The 16,532-nt window shown below is 36.3% G+C and overlaps 1 protein-coding gene across 5 annotated transcripts in view; it reads left to right on the top strand.

Annotated features, from left to right (window-relative positions):
- The first annotated feature begins 975 nt into the window (after positions 1 to 975).
- LOC102219340 (circadian locomoter output cycles protein kaput-like) overlaps positions 976 to 16,532 on the top strand; it is a 22,873-nt gene continuing 7,316 nt past the window's right edge. For 2 of the 5 annotated variants that reach the window (XM_023333985.1, XM_023333980.1), the window contains exons 1-15: positions 976 to 1,094; positions 4,997 to 5,088; positions 5,985 to 6,145; positions 8,107 to 8,195; positions 8,575 to 8,634; positions 8,714 to 8,862; positions 9,406 to 9,497; positions 10,900 to 10,989; positions 11,187 to 11,307; positions 11,588 to 11,701; positions 12,155 to 12,273; positions 12,367 to 12,449; positions 14,141 to 14,247; positions 14,346 to 14,493; positions 14,621 to 14,696. In XM_023333985.1, coding sequence (XP_023189753.1) covers positions 8,179 to 8,195; positions 8,575 to 8,634; positions 8,714 to 8,862; positions 9,406 to 9,497; positions 10,900 to 10,989; positions 11,187 to 11,307; positions 11,588 to 11,701; positions 12,155 to 12,273; positions 12,367 to 12,449; positions 14,141 to 14,247; positions 14,346 to 14,493; positions 14,621 to 14,696 — 1,176 coding nt within the window. In that variant the 5' untranslated portion in view covers positions 976 to 1,094; positions 4,997 to 5,088; positions 5,985 to 6,145; positions 8,107 to 8,178. Of the gene's footprint in view, positions 1,095 to 1,433; positions 1,873 to 4,996; positions 5,089 to 5,984; positions 6,146 to 8,106; positions 8,196 to 8,574; positions 8,635 to 8,713; positions 8,863 to 9,405; positions 9,498 to 10,899; positions 10,990 to 11,186; positions 11,308 to 11,587; positions 11,702 to 12,154; positions 12,274 to 12,366; positions 12,450 to 14,140; positions 14,248 to 14,345; positions 14,494 to 14,620; positions 14,697 to 16,532 lie in introns of those variants that run through there. The other 3 variants (XM_023333983.1, XM_023333981.1, XM_023333984.1) reach the window with 3 other exon arrangements.

The raw sequence follows: 16,532 nt of genomic DNA, 5'->3' as shown, positions 1-16,532 counted from the left end.
GAGAGCCTGATATGCAGTGGAAATTTACGAAATAGGTAATATGGATCTCCACCCAAGGGTCTTTGCCATTGCAGAAGGCAGGCAAGATAAATAAATAAAACGTTATATATCTGTTAACTCCAAATGAATTTCATATTGCTTGTTTGCATGTCCAGTCAATGGGTGGGAAGACGCTCCGTGTATACTATGTGGTGTGATCAATGTAAGAAAATTGTTGGAAAGATAAATTGTAATTTAGAGAAAACATAATATGAATAATTAAACAGACAGCAATATTCCATTACAACTACCAGGCAGATATTTCTGGACAGTATCTTTTAAATTAATGTTTTGTTGGAAAACATTATCTAATCTAGATAAAGGCTATCTAAATCTCTGGTGACATCATTTAAAGCAAATAATCAGAGTTCTTTTGGGTGCCTCAATTTTTCTGTATCTAGTTTATTTCCAGTTTTACTTGCACATTATTAAATAAGGGGGGCCTCGAAATTAGATATAGACATAGCGTCATATAGTCTAGCGCCGATGATTGGATGTTGATAAAAAGAGAAAAGCCCTGCTATCTGGACCGGGCCATCCCTATGGTGATCTGTTTCAACCTAGTTATGTATCACATTCAGTCAATTTATGCGCTTAATACATTTTGAGAAGTGTCAAATCAGTTTTAATAACTCACTTAAACAATTTTAAGTAATTTATTACGAAAATCTGTAGGCAACTTAATATTTTAGAGAAACTTCATAATTCACTCCTTGTCCAGTCAAACGCAAATGAAAGTGTTGAGTTGCCACATTGTACTCATAAAAACCCCCAATGGACTCAGAGTGGAGCAGCCAGGTTGAAAAGGCCATAAAAACGCGGAGTCATTTCTCCTCCGGAGATCACTCAGCAGTTTCCCTCCGTTTCTGCTACTGTACTTGCAAAATAGTGCGCCCTACTGTCTCTATTGCGCATGACTGTACGTCGTAATATGAAGTAGGCCTCCTGTTTTTCTCCCCAGCCCGAAGTCCTCTCAGTCCTCCTGGCCCCCACCGCCTCGACGTGACGCTCAAGTAAGCAAAACAAGGAGACTGGCTGCTAGGTAATTCGTGAAGGTAAAGATTTATTTTTTTTACTGCACACACAAAAGCTTTTGTTGAGAAACAGCTCAGTTGTTTGTGTACGGTGTGTTGTTTTTTTTCGGCGTGCGGAAGCGGTCGGACTGCAGAGCAGGCTTCGGGACTGTTTCCGCACGCTCGAGGGAGAGTAGAGGCCCAGTGACCCACATTCTGATCTGCCAGTATCTGTGTGAGCGAGTGGGCGTGCGCGTGCGCGGCTCCTCCTTAGAGAGAGAGAGAGAGAGAGAGAGAGAGAGAGTGTGTGTGTGTGTGTACGTGTGTGCGCGCGCCCATTGACTATATATGTATGCGTGTGTGTTTTGTACATACATCTGCCGCGAAAACCATTTCTGCCGTCGCTGGTTTAGGCTGTTTCTCACCGGCTGGTGTTTCTGTTTTTGTCGGCTTGTCCGAGGACGCTGCCTCGTGCGGTTGTTCAGACGCACTCTCTCGCGCAGTTAGTGGCACAGCGGCGATATTTTGAAGATTATTTCGTCTTCAATGTCAGTTGTTGCGTGACAGCTCCAGGCGCGGCGCCAGCTTCCAATGATAGGGACTGATTTTTTTTTAATAAATTTTTTTGGGGATGTTTATTTGATCAATGTGAATCGCGTTACCATTTGCGAGTGTAGCGGGAGAAAACGGGGACAGTAAGAGCATTAAATCTCTTGAGTTAAATGGGCAGTTTTCGGTAGCCAGCTTAGTTAGCCTCCAAGCTAGCTGTATTGGTTGTTCTCTTATGGTTGTATAACAACAACACCTGTGGCATTTAAAGGTATGTAAAATACTACTTCTTCTTGTTCAGCAGCACTGCTGCGGCCATGTTGCTAATGTCAGAGTTTATTCATTAGTAATGGTGCTGTGTTTCTTAGCACGTAATAACGCTTCACCTACTGACCATCAATTACAGCTCGAACAGACTCATCAAAGAGCTATGAATGCAAAGTAATGAGGAAGATAATATGTTCTGGGCTTCTTACAATTAATGTGACCTTTATGCCTGGAGTCAATAAGAGCAGAGGTTTTGAAATAGTTAGACAGTGGTTCTCCAGACAGTTTAAAGACGCTATCCAGTGGTGTGCCATTTTTTTATTCTGATATACTAACAGTTGTACACTTAGAATAAAAACATAGCACGGTAGTGAAGGATGGATTTCACTGCAAAATTTACAAAAAGCAAATATTTAAAAATGCAAGGTCGGTTTGGTTCAAAGACATCACAAGAGACTATAGTCATGCGCCTACCTTTGCAGTTTTGGACATTTAGTCATTTTTTAGCACTGAAAAGATCTGGGTCATTGCGCTTCTTTGACAATTTGTACTTCAAGATTATCATTTCATCCCTTCCTAGGATCATTTTGTATTTGTAAACAAAGCATTAAACAAAGCATATTGTACCATGTACTAAAACCATGATGAGCGACTTTGTTTTGTGTTGTGGTGAAAAGTTGGATGACAATTTAGTCTGATTTACTTTGGTTTTGGGTCAGTTGACTTTTTTGAAATGTGTTCTGTTAGGTTTTTTAGTTATATAACTGCTTTAGTTACTTTAAACATAGTTAAAATATTAAAAATTACTTCAATTCTTTGTCAAAGTGGGTACAAAAGATTCCCTGTGGCGGGTATAAATTGACGAACGCTCAGTACAAAATATCCTGCATTAGTCTTAATAATTTTGTTCTCAGAAAAAATTAGACGTGAATTAATATGAACAGGGAAGGCATCAAATGGTGAAAGGGAACATTCTAATTGTACAGTCTGCTGGTGTAGTTTCATGCACACCAGGTATTATATGACTCCAAATAATAATATTCACTATCAGATTGTACATTTAATTTGATTTGATAAAGAGTTGTAATTTGTCTTATAAATAATCAGCTGGTTCTAAGAACTAGATCAAAGTATATAGTAATACAAAGTTTTCAGAATCAGAGAATTCTGATAGTCAGATAATTTGTGAGATTTGAGCATATTATCTTTATGATTCTTGAAAATTCTTAATAAAATCAAATCAAATCATATGTGATGCTTTAATTGGAAAAAGTAGTTTGCTTACAGGTGTGACATAGAAGCAAGAAGGGATGAGATGGTAATGTGTATAAAATTTGGGTACAAATTAGTGACCACTAAGTATTTTCCAAAAATGTGCAATATGTATTTCAAAATAACAATTTTGTCAGACCAAAACTTCCACAATAAGACTCGGCTTTGCCATTAGCAGAGGAAAGATACAATAAGATTCCTCTAGGTACTAGCAGCAGTTTTAGCAGTGGTTGTAGTAAACTACTACCAAGGTTTCACAATATTTACAGAAACTATTCATCATCCAATTACTTTTTTGTAAAACAGAAAAGCCACAGTTATTCATATTGTGGAAAAATACTGTGCCATATTTATATTTATTGCTATAAATAGTATGTATTATATTTATTTATTGTTAGTTTGACTCATTAACCCAAGTAAAAATGTGTAATAAGATGATTAATAATTTATTAGCAACCTCTCCATGTTGTTGTTGCATTCAGGTACTTGTTTTGCATACTGTTGTACTTTTCTCTGTTCTGCTAGAATAACACAAGCTGATATTTGGGTATTACTTGGTCTGTCTCCTCAGGTAGCCAGTAATAGATCTGATGTTTGTAGTTTGAGAACTATAGTTTTTTTTTTAAACAAAGTTACCTGAATAGTAGGGATGGGTGGCGAATGCTCAGTACAAAGTAATGGGTAATGTGCAGCTTTTTTTTTTCCAATATGGGAAATATTTCCAAGCATCTCAGTTTTGCCATAGTTGTAATGAAGGAGAATAGTGCTGGAACATTTTTCAGCCAGCTGAGCTGCAATGCAGCTGGAATAAACTTTCCCAATAAAAAAGCTAGTAACTCTTTAAAATATCAGTAAGCCTTCATGTAGATTACTTGCCTATGTCTAAAAGAGCATCAACTATTCATTAGTTCTCAATAATGTGGACAAACTAGACATATATTCTAAAGCATGCTATAAGCTTCCATGTAAAATTCCATGTAGTTTAATGAAATTCATGTTGTGTTTTTACAAAGGCTCAGATGTTTTGCTGCAGCCTTACTTACCAAAAACACATTTGAAGGAAGAATCTGGTGAAAACAAACAAGAAATCTGTTTTTTATTAAGGTAGATTAGATTTTGATTTAAATAACACCTTTCAACAAGATAACAAAATAAATATAAAATACTGACCAATAAACTGATAAACCAATAATACTGATAAACTTTGAACTGAGTAGGGTTGATTTTGTTTTTTTTTACAGGAAATATCTGGCGTGCAATTTTAAGAAGGAGGTTGGCATAACTTAATATTTCAATAGGTATTATTAAATTTCTTGAATGTAGGCCATGCGGAGAAATAAATTAGATTTAATTGTCTGCTGAAAATAATTAGCTTATTATTTTGCAGAGAGGATCAAGCAAATATTGAGTCTTATCCTTCAAACCTTTGAAGTGTGTCAAGCAGCAGCGTTTAGTTATTTTGACTGACTTGATCTGTTTTTATGGGCTATAACAAGATAACCATGACCTCTTAGACATTTGAGAATTTATGATTTACTAAACTCCAATTTAATAGATTTATGGATATTTAGATCAACTGCCAAATTAGCAGCTGAATTAGAGTTACAGTTTGGTGTGAAGTCATTGTTTATCAACGTCCCAACAAGTTTTTAGCATCAAGACATGAAGGCATCGCACCTTAGCTTCGCCATCTGCTCTGATCTGGCACATAATCTCCTGAAAGTGTGCTGCCTAATTCATGACATGAATTATAGTCGTAGATTTTATTGTCTGTTTATATTTTTTCTTTGTGTTGAGGAGTGATTCATAATGGACCCAGTGCCAGCGAATGAGTCAGGGCTTTCTTTGTGTTCCAGCTCAGGTGTGGTGAGAAGTTTTGTCGGAGCTTGCAAAGAAGACTTGGATCTAAATAGGCCTGTTTTGTCTACAAGGGACATTCTAGCTGAAGGTGAGTTGAGAGCTATTCTCAATAAGTGCTGGCAAATGAAAAGTTTCTTGAAGGTTTGTGGTTTTATTTAATTGTTGCGCTTTCAAGCACAGGAATTTTTAAAGACTAATTATCCTATGAGTTCACATGTTTTAGAGAAACCGAAACTTTTTAAACATCCGAGTTTAAATGTTGTGTCACTGAATTTGTTGCCAATATTTGTAATAAGGAAGCAGACAATTAACAGAGCCCTTAAAATGAGCTAATCTTATGTCAAATCTCTGCCTCAGATCTCAAACTGCATCTGTAAAAGAAAACAAATAGCATGATGGGTGTAGTAATAATAACAATATATTTTAATTGCATACAATTACATACAAGTTCTGAAGCTTTATGTTATAGTCCTTTAAGTAATCTTATTTAAATTGTTAATAATCTCTTGTCTTTATTATGCCTTATTTTGTTGATTTAGTCAATGTTGCCAATGTGGCATTAAACCTAAACTGACGTTGGATATGTCAACTATTTATTGATGTATCCAACTTAAAAAGATTTTACAACAAATTAGAAATCATTCATTCCTGAAATCAGAATCTTTAATGTAGAAATAAACACTTTCTTTTTATTAATTTATTATGTTAAGATAATCTATTTAAAAATATAGCTTCTTTAGTGGTGATTGGTCTTTTAAAACCAAAAAAATACACTAGCTGAGTTAAAAAGGACTTTACAAAAAAGTAATTGGGTTTGTTTTGTCTGAATGATTCACTTTACCTGGATTTTTTGATTTCGTCATGATTACTTTTCTTGCTCTCTCTCTCTGTCCTCAGGGCAGGTGTACGTAAAAATGGAAAATCATTCAAAACTTCTGTGCCTAAACCCTCACGACCCTCTTTCTTGTGCTCTGGTTTCTTCAGCAGGTTTTGGTCAACCTCCGTTTGTCTTCCTTGTGGTTTGCTGTCCTCTTTCGACCCCAATGACCTCAATGCCTCTTTTGACCTTTGAGTCAGTGACAGTCCCCAACCCATTCTGTGGCCCGTGAGAAAAGACGTTTAGATTGTGCAAAAGCTGCGGCGGGGTGAGGACTAACTTCACACACTTAGACATAATGGAGTTGCATAAAAAAAAAGAGTTTTGATCTGAGTAAATTTAATGTATCATCAAGCTTTTGCTGTGACATTAGTTCTATAATCTTGAAAATGTTCTTCAGGTGATAGAAGACCGACTTTGTCATTGTCTTTACGTGACTATGAAGGCTCAGGTCAGAGTCCATCGCTAAACCCAGATTTCAGGCCTGATCAGTAATTTCTAGCTGTGAGTTGACTCTGTCATTCCGCTTTAGGTCCAAAAAGAATGACTTCAGTTTTGATTCCATTTAGATAGAGAAAGTTATGACTCTTCAATTCATTGATTTGCTCTGTGCATCTATTCAGTGCTTGAATGAGTTTGTTGCCACGTGGTGACGTTGTAATATAGAGCTGTGTATCTATATTACTGTATTATTATTTGTTATAATCTGAACTACTTAAATTCTCTGAAGTTTAATTGCCTGTAAAATAGCTCTTTTACAAACACATCAAATATTTTACTGCTCTCCCTACAAAATCCTCCCTCTTTGGAGATTACTTGTACTAGATAACTGTTAAATAAAATGAAACAGTGCCCAGACATTAAAAAGATATTTTAACTAGCACTTTTGTTGTCAGGTGCTTGCGTTTTCTTTGACTTGAATTGACCTGACACAGCTGGTCTTGATCCAGATTTCATCGTGACTCATGAATTGGTTCACAGGTTGTTAAAACATCATCACACATAAAATCGCTGAGATATTTCTAAATTTAGCTCAGACAATAAATGCCTCCTTAGAATAGAAATGTTCATCTTTCATTATTTATTAACTTCATAAATATTTTTCTACAGTGCTGGCCAAAATTGTTGGCACCACAGGTTAAAAATGTGTAAAAGAAATTGAACTTTTATCGCTGTAGCATAATTTTTTCTCTGACGTATTTAGAAAAATAAAATTATTCAGTTGAGAGGACAAAATTATTATTTTGAACAAAATCAATAATGGGGCTAGTATTGACATCATTCACATTACTTGTAAAATGCTTAAAACTACATAAAAAAATACTTAATTTTTTAATTAACCAGATTCTATCTTTCTTTTTCTCTTGGGTAAAAAAATTACATGACATGACCCAAAGGCTCATGACCTATGGACACTGTCATCTAGCCCGGACATAGACCCATATTTATCTTGGCATCTTGCACAGAGAGTGGAGTAGTAACAGTCTCCAAAGCTCACTGCTGAAGAACTGATGCAAAGACCATCGTCTTAGGATCATAAACTGAATTTGAAGTTAGATAATATTAACATGTCAAATAGTTAAGATTGATGTCAGGAAGCTTTCTCTGTTCTACTATCACAAATGTAAACATTGAGTTTGTTGGGACTTTAATAGTAACTTTAAGCTTTGATCAGATGAGACTAAGATTGATATTTTCATCACCAAGAACTCCATGTAGGTTTGAGGTGGAAACTATGTGATGCTGTGGCTGATTTTTGCTCTTCCAAAAGACCTGGGAACCCATCAGTGAATGAACTAAATTACTTGAAATAGCAGGATATTTCAAATGAAAATGAGTAAACCCAAAATGGGTCGTCATTAGGTCTTTCAACACGATAATGACTCAAAACAAATAGTCAAATCAAGACAAAGATAAATCACCAGACTCACAATAACCCAATTTTGTATGGTCTTTTTTCTCTTAAAATGAGACTCAGATGTTGTATTTGACTTATTTCCTTCAGTGTGATGATGCGATGCTGCAATGCCAGAGGAATTTATTTGAAAACTTTAGTGCATCTTTAGCAGTGGTTAAAATAAATGTGGCCAGCAGTGTTTATAGTTAATGTTAGTTAAATTAAAAGGGACAAATTTGTTGTGTGATTCTTTTGTGATGAGTTATGCTGTGAATCCACTGAATCTGATTTTGAAGGCTTAAAGCAATCGTGTTTTGCTCTGGTATTTTCAGGTGCTTTTCCAAATGCCTACCTCACGCCTAAAGAACAAATTACTACAGCCACAGCCCTGATCAGCAGCCACCATGACATCAAGCATAGGGTATGCCGACAAAGACACATGCATACACACATTCATTTCTGTGTAAATGATAACATATTTTTGCATAATTAAATGTAAAGTATGATGTTCGTGAATTGTCTGTGATTATAAATGAAAGTATTTTAACATTCATATTTGGAGCTCAGACAAGACACACCCTATTAGTCATGTTGTTAACCTTCCTGGCAAGCATTGCTCAGTCCTTTTTCTTTTTTTCTCTTTGTTTGTGATTGCAAATAAACTTACACGTACTATCCATAGTAGGAATCCGTTTTTAGCTCTTAACATTACCAACACTTTTATACTTCAAAGCTGCCTACAAACATACACAATTAGAACCAGGAGAAAGCTGAGAGTCAATTTTTTTTACACCCTGTAGGGATGATTGCAGCCTCACTGATGGGTTGATGGAAGAAGATGAGAAGGACAAGGCGAAACGGTGAGCTTTATACCTCGGTAAAGTTCCACCAAGGAGGCTCTGATCTCATCAAGTCTAACCAACCTGCTTTGGATTACAGCGTGTCCCGTAACAAGTCGGAGAAGAAAAGGAGAGACCAGTTCAATGTCCTCATCAAAGAACTTGGCACCATGTTGCCAGGCAACACCCGAAAGATGGACAAGTCCACCATCCTGCAGAAAAGCATCGACTTCCTGTGTAAACACAAAGGTCAGGCGTTTTCATCCTCCTCCCGTCACTTCCCGTGTTTACGTGGAACTCCTTGCTGGGTGGAGATTTCATACTCTGTTTTTGGGGTTAATTATTCACTTGGATATGCACTCCACTATCAGAGTTGTTTACCTTCATGATCTGAACTTTGTAAAAACGTCGCTTTGTTGCCCTTTTTATGGCACATGGAAGTTGTAAAATATTATTTGATTTGCTGTAACTGCTTGCCATACACTAAATGGTTGGTGACTTAAAATTTGGGATTGTGTTATTTTAGTGCATGATTGTAGATTAGGTGCAAGAACTGCATTTGGGCTAATAGTTTTACAAATCCAAGCTTTTATTTTTTTTTCTGCAACTTAGAAATATTTTGACACAATTTTTGTTCTTAATTGTCCTGTTTTGCCATTGGATTAGTCTCTGAGAAAATTTGTTTTATATGACCTTCATTTTTCTGTGAGCGCATCATCTCCATCTGTTCTTAGTTTCAAGAGTCCTGAAATATATTTACTTAAATCTCATCCATCCTTCTTCCTTCATCAGAGATTGCAGCCCAGTCAGAGTCGAGCGAGATCAGACAGGACTGGAAGCCCCCCTTTCTAAGCAACGAAGAATTCACACAGCTCATGTTGGAGGTCAGAAATGTCACATTCTCAACTCTATTCCTGTGCTGTGGGTGACAACAGTGTAGTACCAACTCTTCTGTGGTTGGGTTTTCGTATTGTAGTTAGCAGATAAAGTTCCAGTTGACAGCCTTTTCAGAAACTTAAAGAAGTTATCCTGCTGTATCCATTACAAAACCATTTTTGATGCATGTTTTGGATCATTGTTCTGTTGGAACGCTCATCTGGGTCCAAGTTTATACAATCTAGCTGTTGATTTGAGGTGAAGTTTAAGAATTTGGAGGAGTGGCCAAATTGGTGGCAATGCAGCCTCATTTCTTAATAGTGCACCTGAAAAAAATTATAGATTACACTTTTGCAACCAGTTGAGACACTGAAACTATTGCTGAGTTTCAACAAAACACAAATTAGGCCAATAATGTGTTCTAAACCAGCGAAGGACATTGGCTGTACTCCAGCTGTTCATGTACGTTAGTATTCTGCAATCAGAGTTGAGATGACTAGTATAGGCTAGTCAGATAAATAGAATGGTTGCAGAGTGGATGAGAAGACAAGATATAGAAAATTTAAGGTCTGAATGACTCAAAGAACATTACTAATGTTCTGACTATATATAAAGAGTTTTGTTCCAATTTATTTATCTCAAACAGAATTAGTTTGCAATACTGCAAGCACAAAGTGCCACAAATTGGCACCTTTACCACAAAACTAGATAAAATGTTGCTTTATATGTCAGAACTCTGTAGATTTTGGCAAAATCTTGTCAAATGCACTTTTTTTTATAACATTTTAGGACCACCTCCTGAATGATTTTCAGATTCTTTGTGAAGAAAAGGGAACCTATAAAGTTATATTAAATGCAATGAGGTTGAAAATTAAGGTGCACCTAACATTTGTGCCGGTGAACCAATGAGACCAGTGCATAATGTTATTCTAGAGTCATATTTTTCCTGTATATTTACATTTGCATGCATAATTTTGTCTGTGTTGTTTAGAAAAAGAGCAATATATAAAACCTGTACAACTGGCATCATTAAAAAAAATGATAGTTATTTTATCCTGGGGAAATCAACGGTTTAGATAAATAATTTAACCCCTTAACTGGCGACGAAAAAGGCAGAGTATCCAGACAAACTAGATTTATCCCATGGATGGGATACCGTCAGTTAAGGGGTTAAAGAAAGAAACTAATGAGGTGTTCATGCCAATTTTAAGTCTATGTGGCATTTTGACCAGACCTATATCTGCACTTGATGTTTTAGCTTATTAAAAAAAAGCTTCTGTTTTTGTGTAAATTTTTTATTTCATCTTCTCTGACTGGCGAAGACCAGCCATTAATTTCAGAATATAATTTGCACTTTTCCCTTGCTAGTAAACAGAGCATTTCACAGTGTCATTTTTGCTTTTGGATCAGGCTTTGGATGGATTCTTTATAGCAATAATGACTGATGGGAACATCCTTTATGTCTCTGAGAGCGTCACCTCTTTACTAGAACACCTACCAGTAAGTATTACCACTTCTGTTTGTTCGTTTTGTGTTGGTCTTTCGTTGCATTATGGTGTATGCTGTAATGCATTTTGTGGGCTTGTTTGTTGTTGTGGTTCAGATTAAAAGCTTTAAGAGCTTCTGTGTAGCAGTGTGAAGAGTTTGACCATTCTTTTGTTTTTGTATTTCTATGCCTGAATTTTTGTATTTTCCAGGCGGACTTGGTGGACCAGAACTTGTTAAACTTTCTGCCTGTTGGGGAACACTCCGAAGTGTATAAGGTTCTGTCTACACACCCAACTGAACTGGAGAGCCTCAGCAGTGACTATATGAAGAGTCAGTGTCAAATTTATTTTGTTTTTGTGCTTTAGCTTGAAATGCTGCAAGATTATTGAACAGAAATTTAATATAACGTCTCCAAAAATATTTATTCTAAAATGTGGAAATAACTTGTATGGATTCAGTTTATCTTCTGACAGTTACTCTGAAGACTTTCATTTTTAGAAATATGCTGATTCAGTGCCATCTGTTTTTCCTACTTTGAAACATTGTAAACAAATCTACAGAAATGTAATTTGTAATTTAAGTAACTTTTTGTCTATCTCTTCCTCTTCAGCTAAGAATCATCTGGAGTTCTGCTGTCACATGCTGCGAGGAGCAATTGACCCCAAAGAGCCTCCGGTTTATGAATATGTGAAATTTATTGGCAACTTCAAATCCCTCAATAACGGTATGTTGCTGTACTCATGCTCATTGTTAATACGATACTGGATGCTTTAGCAATGTTTCATGATATTGTTACTTTACAGTCTCATTCTTTTACAATTTGACCAATATAAAGTATTCAATCATACAGCAATGTTATCAGTAGCTATTCCATGCTATTTAACATTTCCACATTTTGTCATGTCAAAGTTCACTATAAGTTCACTATATTCTATAAGTTGTGTAAGTGTAAGAAAAATTTTGCTTCTTTTAACTGAAAACATTTAAAAACATGTGGCTTGTAAATTAAGTTTTTCAGTTTCTTATTTGTGAAAACATTTGTATACCTCTATTTCACAGGTATGCAGTAGTTTTTCTTAGTTTATAACACAAAAATTTACAAAATGTGAAAACAATAAACTGATATTAATATTTTTTTTTCATTTAATGGGAGAGTACAAAGTTTTCTCTGTTGCAGTTCCAAACATTACGAGGAATGGTCTGGCAGGAGTATTACAGCGGTCACTACAACCTGCCTTCGACGACCAGGTGTGCTTTGTAGCCACCGTCCGCTTGGCCAAACCTCAGTTCATCAAGGTATTGTCAGGATGAGTACACAGTTGAGCCTTTTGTCATCTTACATACAATATACTTCTGGTCAGATTCTCATGTTTGTTTTTGTGGTTGTAGGAAATGTGCACAGTCGAGGAACCAAATGAAGAATTCACCTCAAGGCACAGTCTAGAATGGAAATTCCTCTTTTTAGACCACAGGTAAACACACTCTGTAGTAACTCTGTGTGGGGAATTCCTCTCCTCCTCTGCCTTTCCAAAATATTTTCAGGAGGAGTTTCGTTGTCAGAAATTAGGTCAAAGAAGGAATTTAACATAAAATCTTCCAGTAGCACACAGGAAGATTTGTGAAATTTAATGTCTGTAATACCTTGTGAGACAAAGAAGGTGTTTCTAATCACTCTTTGCAAGTATATTTTAGCTGGTCAGTATAATCAGCAAGATTTGAATCCTGGGAACAATAAACCAGATCTAAACTATCCTTTAAAGTCAACTTTCTCTTGCATTTTAAAACCTACCTGGATGATATCAACATGCATTAAGACAGACAGAGCTCTGCAGACATTCTGTCACCAATTTACTGGTTTAAACTTAAAAATGAGTTTGCAGCCCAAGTTTGCAAGTTAGCAAAGAACTTGACCTATTTTTCAATTTAAAACATGCTGCAGATGGCATAGTAGAGGTTCAGATTGCTGACCTCTGCTTTTTCTGCTTTGGTTTTTGGTCTGGTAACAACTGTTGTGCTATCACGGCTCTTTCCGTTCTGCCTCAACCTGCAGAACCTGCGTCTTGACTACTTTTCCACTGTTTCTTTACTTCATCTTAGAATTTTCCTTAATTAGAGGTAACTAATGACACAATTTGGGAAGACGGCATGAGCAGAACATCTTTATAATCTGGCTTTGAGATGACAGCTTTGTGTATCGCAAGCGGTTTCTTTGTGAGCAAGCATGGTGGCATATAGAGATTGGTCATGCACGTTTCTGGAAAAGCTTTGTCTGATTCGTTTCAGTGTTTATACCGTTATCAATCAACTGTTCTTATTATTATCTCAGCTGCCGGAATTTAAAATAATGAATACTATTTGGTCTGGGGAATTCTTGCTGATATCAATGGTGAACTGTTGCTCCTTTTCTACTTCTTTAACCATCTAGTACTCGGCTGTTACGTGAAATACAGATTTCATTGTATTTTATTTTACTCTACAGTTGCAGCATGCAAGAGTAAAATTTTGACATTTTTTTTCACAAAGTTTTGCACAAATAACCAACATAAAAACTTGTATTTATTTGTTTTTTGGCAATATAGTGGGGGAGGATATAAAAATGGCATGTAGTGCCATTCTGGAAAAAAATAAACTGTATTGATATATGCAGTCAAGCATTGCATCCATGCAATAGATTATATTTTAGGCATGTTTACCATTGTGGTCCATTTTTAAGTTACTCCTAAGACCGAAGATTGCTGTCAAGGCCTGTTGAGTCTGAGACATAATAAACCACTCCAGTAGATTTGGCTCAAGGAGAGAGATGACAATAATAAACTAACACCTGATTTTGCCTATTTTCTAACCATAAGCTTTCTAACCATAAGTCACACACATGTACAGTACATATGCCCTGGCAGACAGATGAAAACAGACTTGACCCATTTTCATACACGCACTGCGCTCCTGAAAATGGTTTAGAAACAGATGGACATGTGAACACAAAGATCTGCTACTTTTACTCTGGACTTCAGGTGGAGATCTTTTTCCTTGATTCTTCAGTTGTATAATATCTGGAAGGGGAAATGGTGAACATGGACAGTAGGGGGAAATATTAATGGCAAACTTTCTGAAAAATATTGAATTACGCATTAATTCCTATGATGTGTATTTTTTCTCTCTTCAGAGCTCCACCAATCATAGGCTACCTGCCTTTTGAGGTTCTAGGAACATCAGGGTATGACTATTACCACGTGGATGACCTGGAGACACTCGCCAAATGTCACGAACACTGTGAGGCTTTGCACTTTCTCTTTCATTCAAGATTTTCCTATTGCTGCCTTTTTCGTAACATCTTTTGTTTTGCCTGTCTTTATCCCTCGCCTTCTCAGTGATGCAGTATGGAAAAGGGAAATCGTGTTATTATCGCTTCCTGACTAAAGGTCAACAGTGGATCTGGCTGCAGACACACTACTACATCACCTATCATCAGTGGAACTCCAGACCTGAGTTTATTGTTTGCACACACACAGTGGTCAGGTACAAAATCCTTTATATATTATCTTTTTCATATCATTTTTTAAAATAAAAACTACCTTTTTTATTGTTTGTTGATTTATTTACGCATCCCCCTAAAGAAATCCTTTTTTTTTAATCTGCTATGCAGCTATGCAGAGGTGAGGGCGGAGCAGCGCAGAGAGCTGGGAATTGAAGAGACCAATCCAGAGGCAGCTGTTGATAAAGTGAGTCAGCTCTATTAGAAATGCTTTGTTTGTTTTTAAGTTTTTCATTTGTATTTTTCTCAACCAGATTGGTTACAGAAGTTGTGACATGCCTGGTGAATGGAAGCTATGTTATAAAAAAAATTTAAAAATAAAGCATGACCAAGATTTTATTTTTAATTTACTCATATTAGAAACCAAAATAGATTTATCCAACAAGCTATATTACACGTTACAGATAGGCAGAATTTCCATGCATGGCAATTGAAATATAATAACGCTACTAAACATTGTTTCTAAGCAACGTTTTGCTATATAGATGTTACACGCACTAATACTACAATAACTTCTACGATCTGGTATATTGGGCAGTTCTAGTCCATGTATTTACAAATATTCAAATCATGTTTTATTCCTTTATTGAAAACAAAAAGCAACTTTTAATTTGTTTGAAACATTTTACTTCAGTATATACATGAGTGAAAATGAAGAAAATCACTGGCCACGTTTGGGTTTCTTGTGGTTATTCTGCAGAATAATGAGTAAGTGCTGCATTTAATATAATGTATATTCTGTTATTTATAGAGTAACAAAAGTGCAACAAGTTATTTTATGTTTTGTAGGTTGGCTATATTCTCAGATATTCTGTAGGTTAGGATTGGAAATATTTCCAAATAATTTTCCAAACTATTCTGTGTAGCAATAGTCAACTAGTTTCATACAGTGGGAAAAACTCTAATGAGCACTAGATTGAGACAGTATAAAAGTTTGTTTTACCACAGCTTAGAGCTTGTGGTCCTTTGCTGCTACTGTTTCATCTTGAATTCAGTGAACTATGGCAGTTATGTTTCGACCTGCAAACACCTGGCAGCCATCCAGGAAAACTAGTGCCACCAGTAGCAGTGGTTCTTCCACAGCCTTAGAGACAAGTTATCACAGTACCTAAAATAAATCACTTGAAACTGTTGGAGGTATTTAGAATTTCTGTTGAAATGTTCAGGGAGATGGTAAACTGTAAACAGATGTGCTAATGTCACCAGTGTTCATTTTATAAGCTTTGCTGGGGCAGTTTAATGACTGAGACACACTGCTGCAAAATCTAGATGGTCTCTTAAAAGGTACTTGCAGTAGTGCTTGTATGTGGTTACCAATGTTAAAACCACCATGTGGTTTTTTCCACTAAACCAGTTCAATTGCGAAACTGAGACAAAAGTTATATAGCAGCAGTTCTTTGTGTTATCATCGCCACAAACTCTGGCACCCCACATCCCCTGCCATTTTAGCACTGCTTAAGAGCTGGGCCGGAGCAAAGAACTGATCATTTTTTGTCTAATCTACAAAAAAAACCCCAAAAAACATTTTAATAACTGAGCTGCAGCATTGATTAAAATGTTTGATTAGCAGGATCTCATCTTCCTGCTGTTTCTTTGATATCACCTGTCAGAGTTAAAGTAGGTCAATGTGCATACAGCAGATCTTGTGTAGATCTGCTGTGAAACTGTAAAAGTCATTTCCTGCTGAGTACTTAAACACTGATTGTGTTTTAATAGAATAAATCTCACTTCAAACTCTGTCTATATCTCTGCTTTTCAGCTGGTAGTGATCTTAAGTTAACTGTTTGGGGCTGTTAAGACTAAACCACAGTGTGTTCAAAACAGCAATAAGAAGTCAAGCAGGGAAAATTAGTGCATCTGTTTGCAGGGATGCGGATGTAAACAATATGATTTGTGTTGCTTCCCTGAAGTGCTCTCCTCCGCAACTAAGCTGTTGAGAACTTTTATTGGTCGAGATGTTTATAGTGTCACGATGACATAGCGCCAAGCTGGCTCCGTGGATATGGAAAAATCTAAGTTATTT

This window comes from Xiphophorus maculatus, chromosome 5, assembly GCF_002775205.1.
Source record: "Xiphophorus maculatus strain JP 163 A chromosome 5, X_maculatus-5.0-male, whole genome shotgun sequence".
Taxonomy (NCBI): Eukaryota; Metazoa; Chordata; class Actinopteri; order Cyprinodontiformes; family Poeciliidae; genus Xiphophorus; species Xiphophorus maculatus.
The sequence above is the reverse complement of the archived record's forward strand: the minus strand, read 5'-3'. Positions and strand labels throughout refer to the sequence as shown.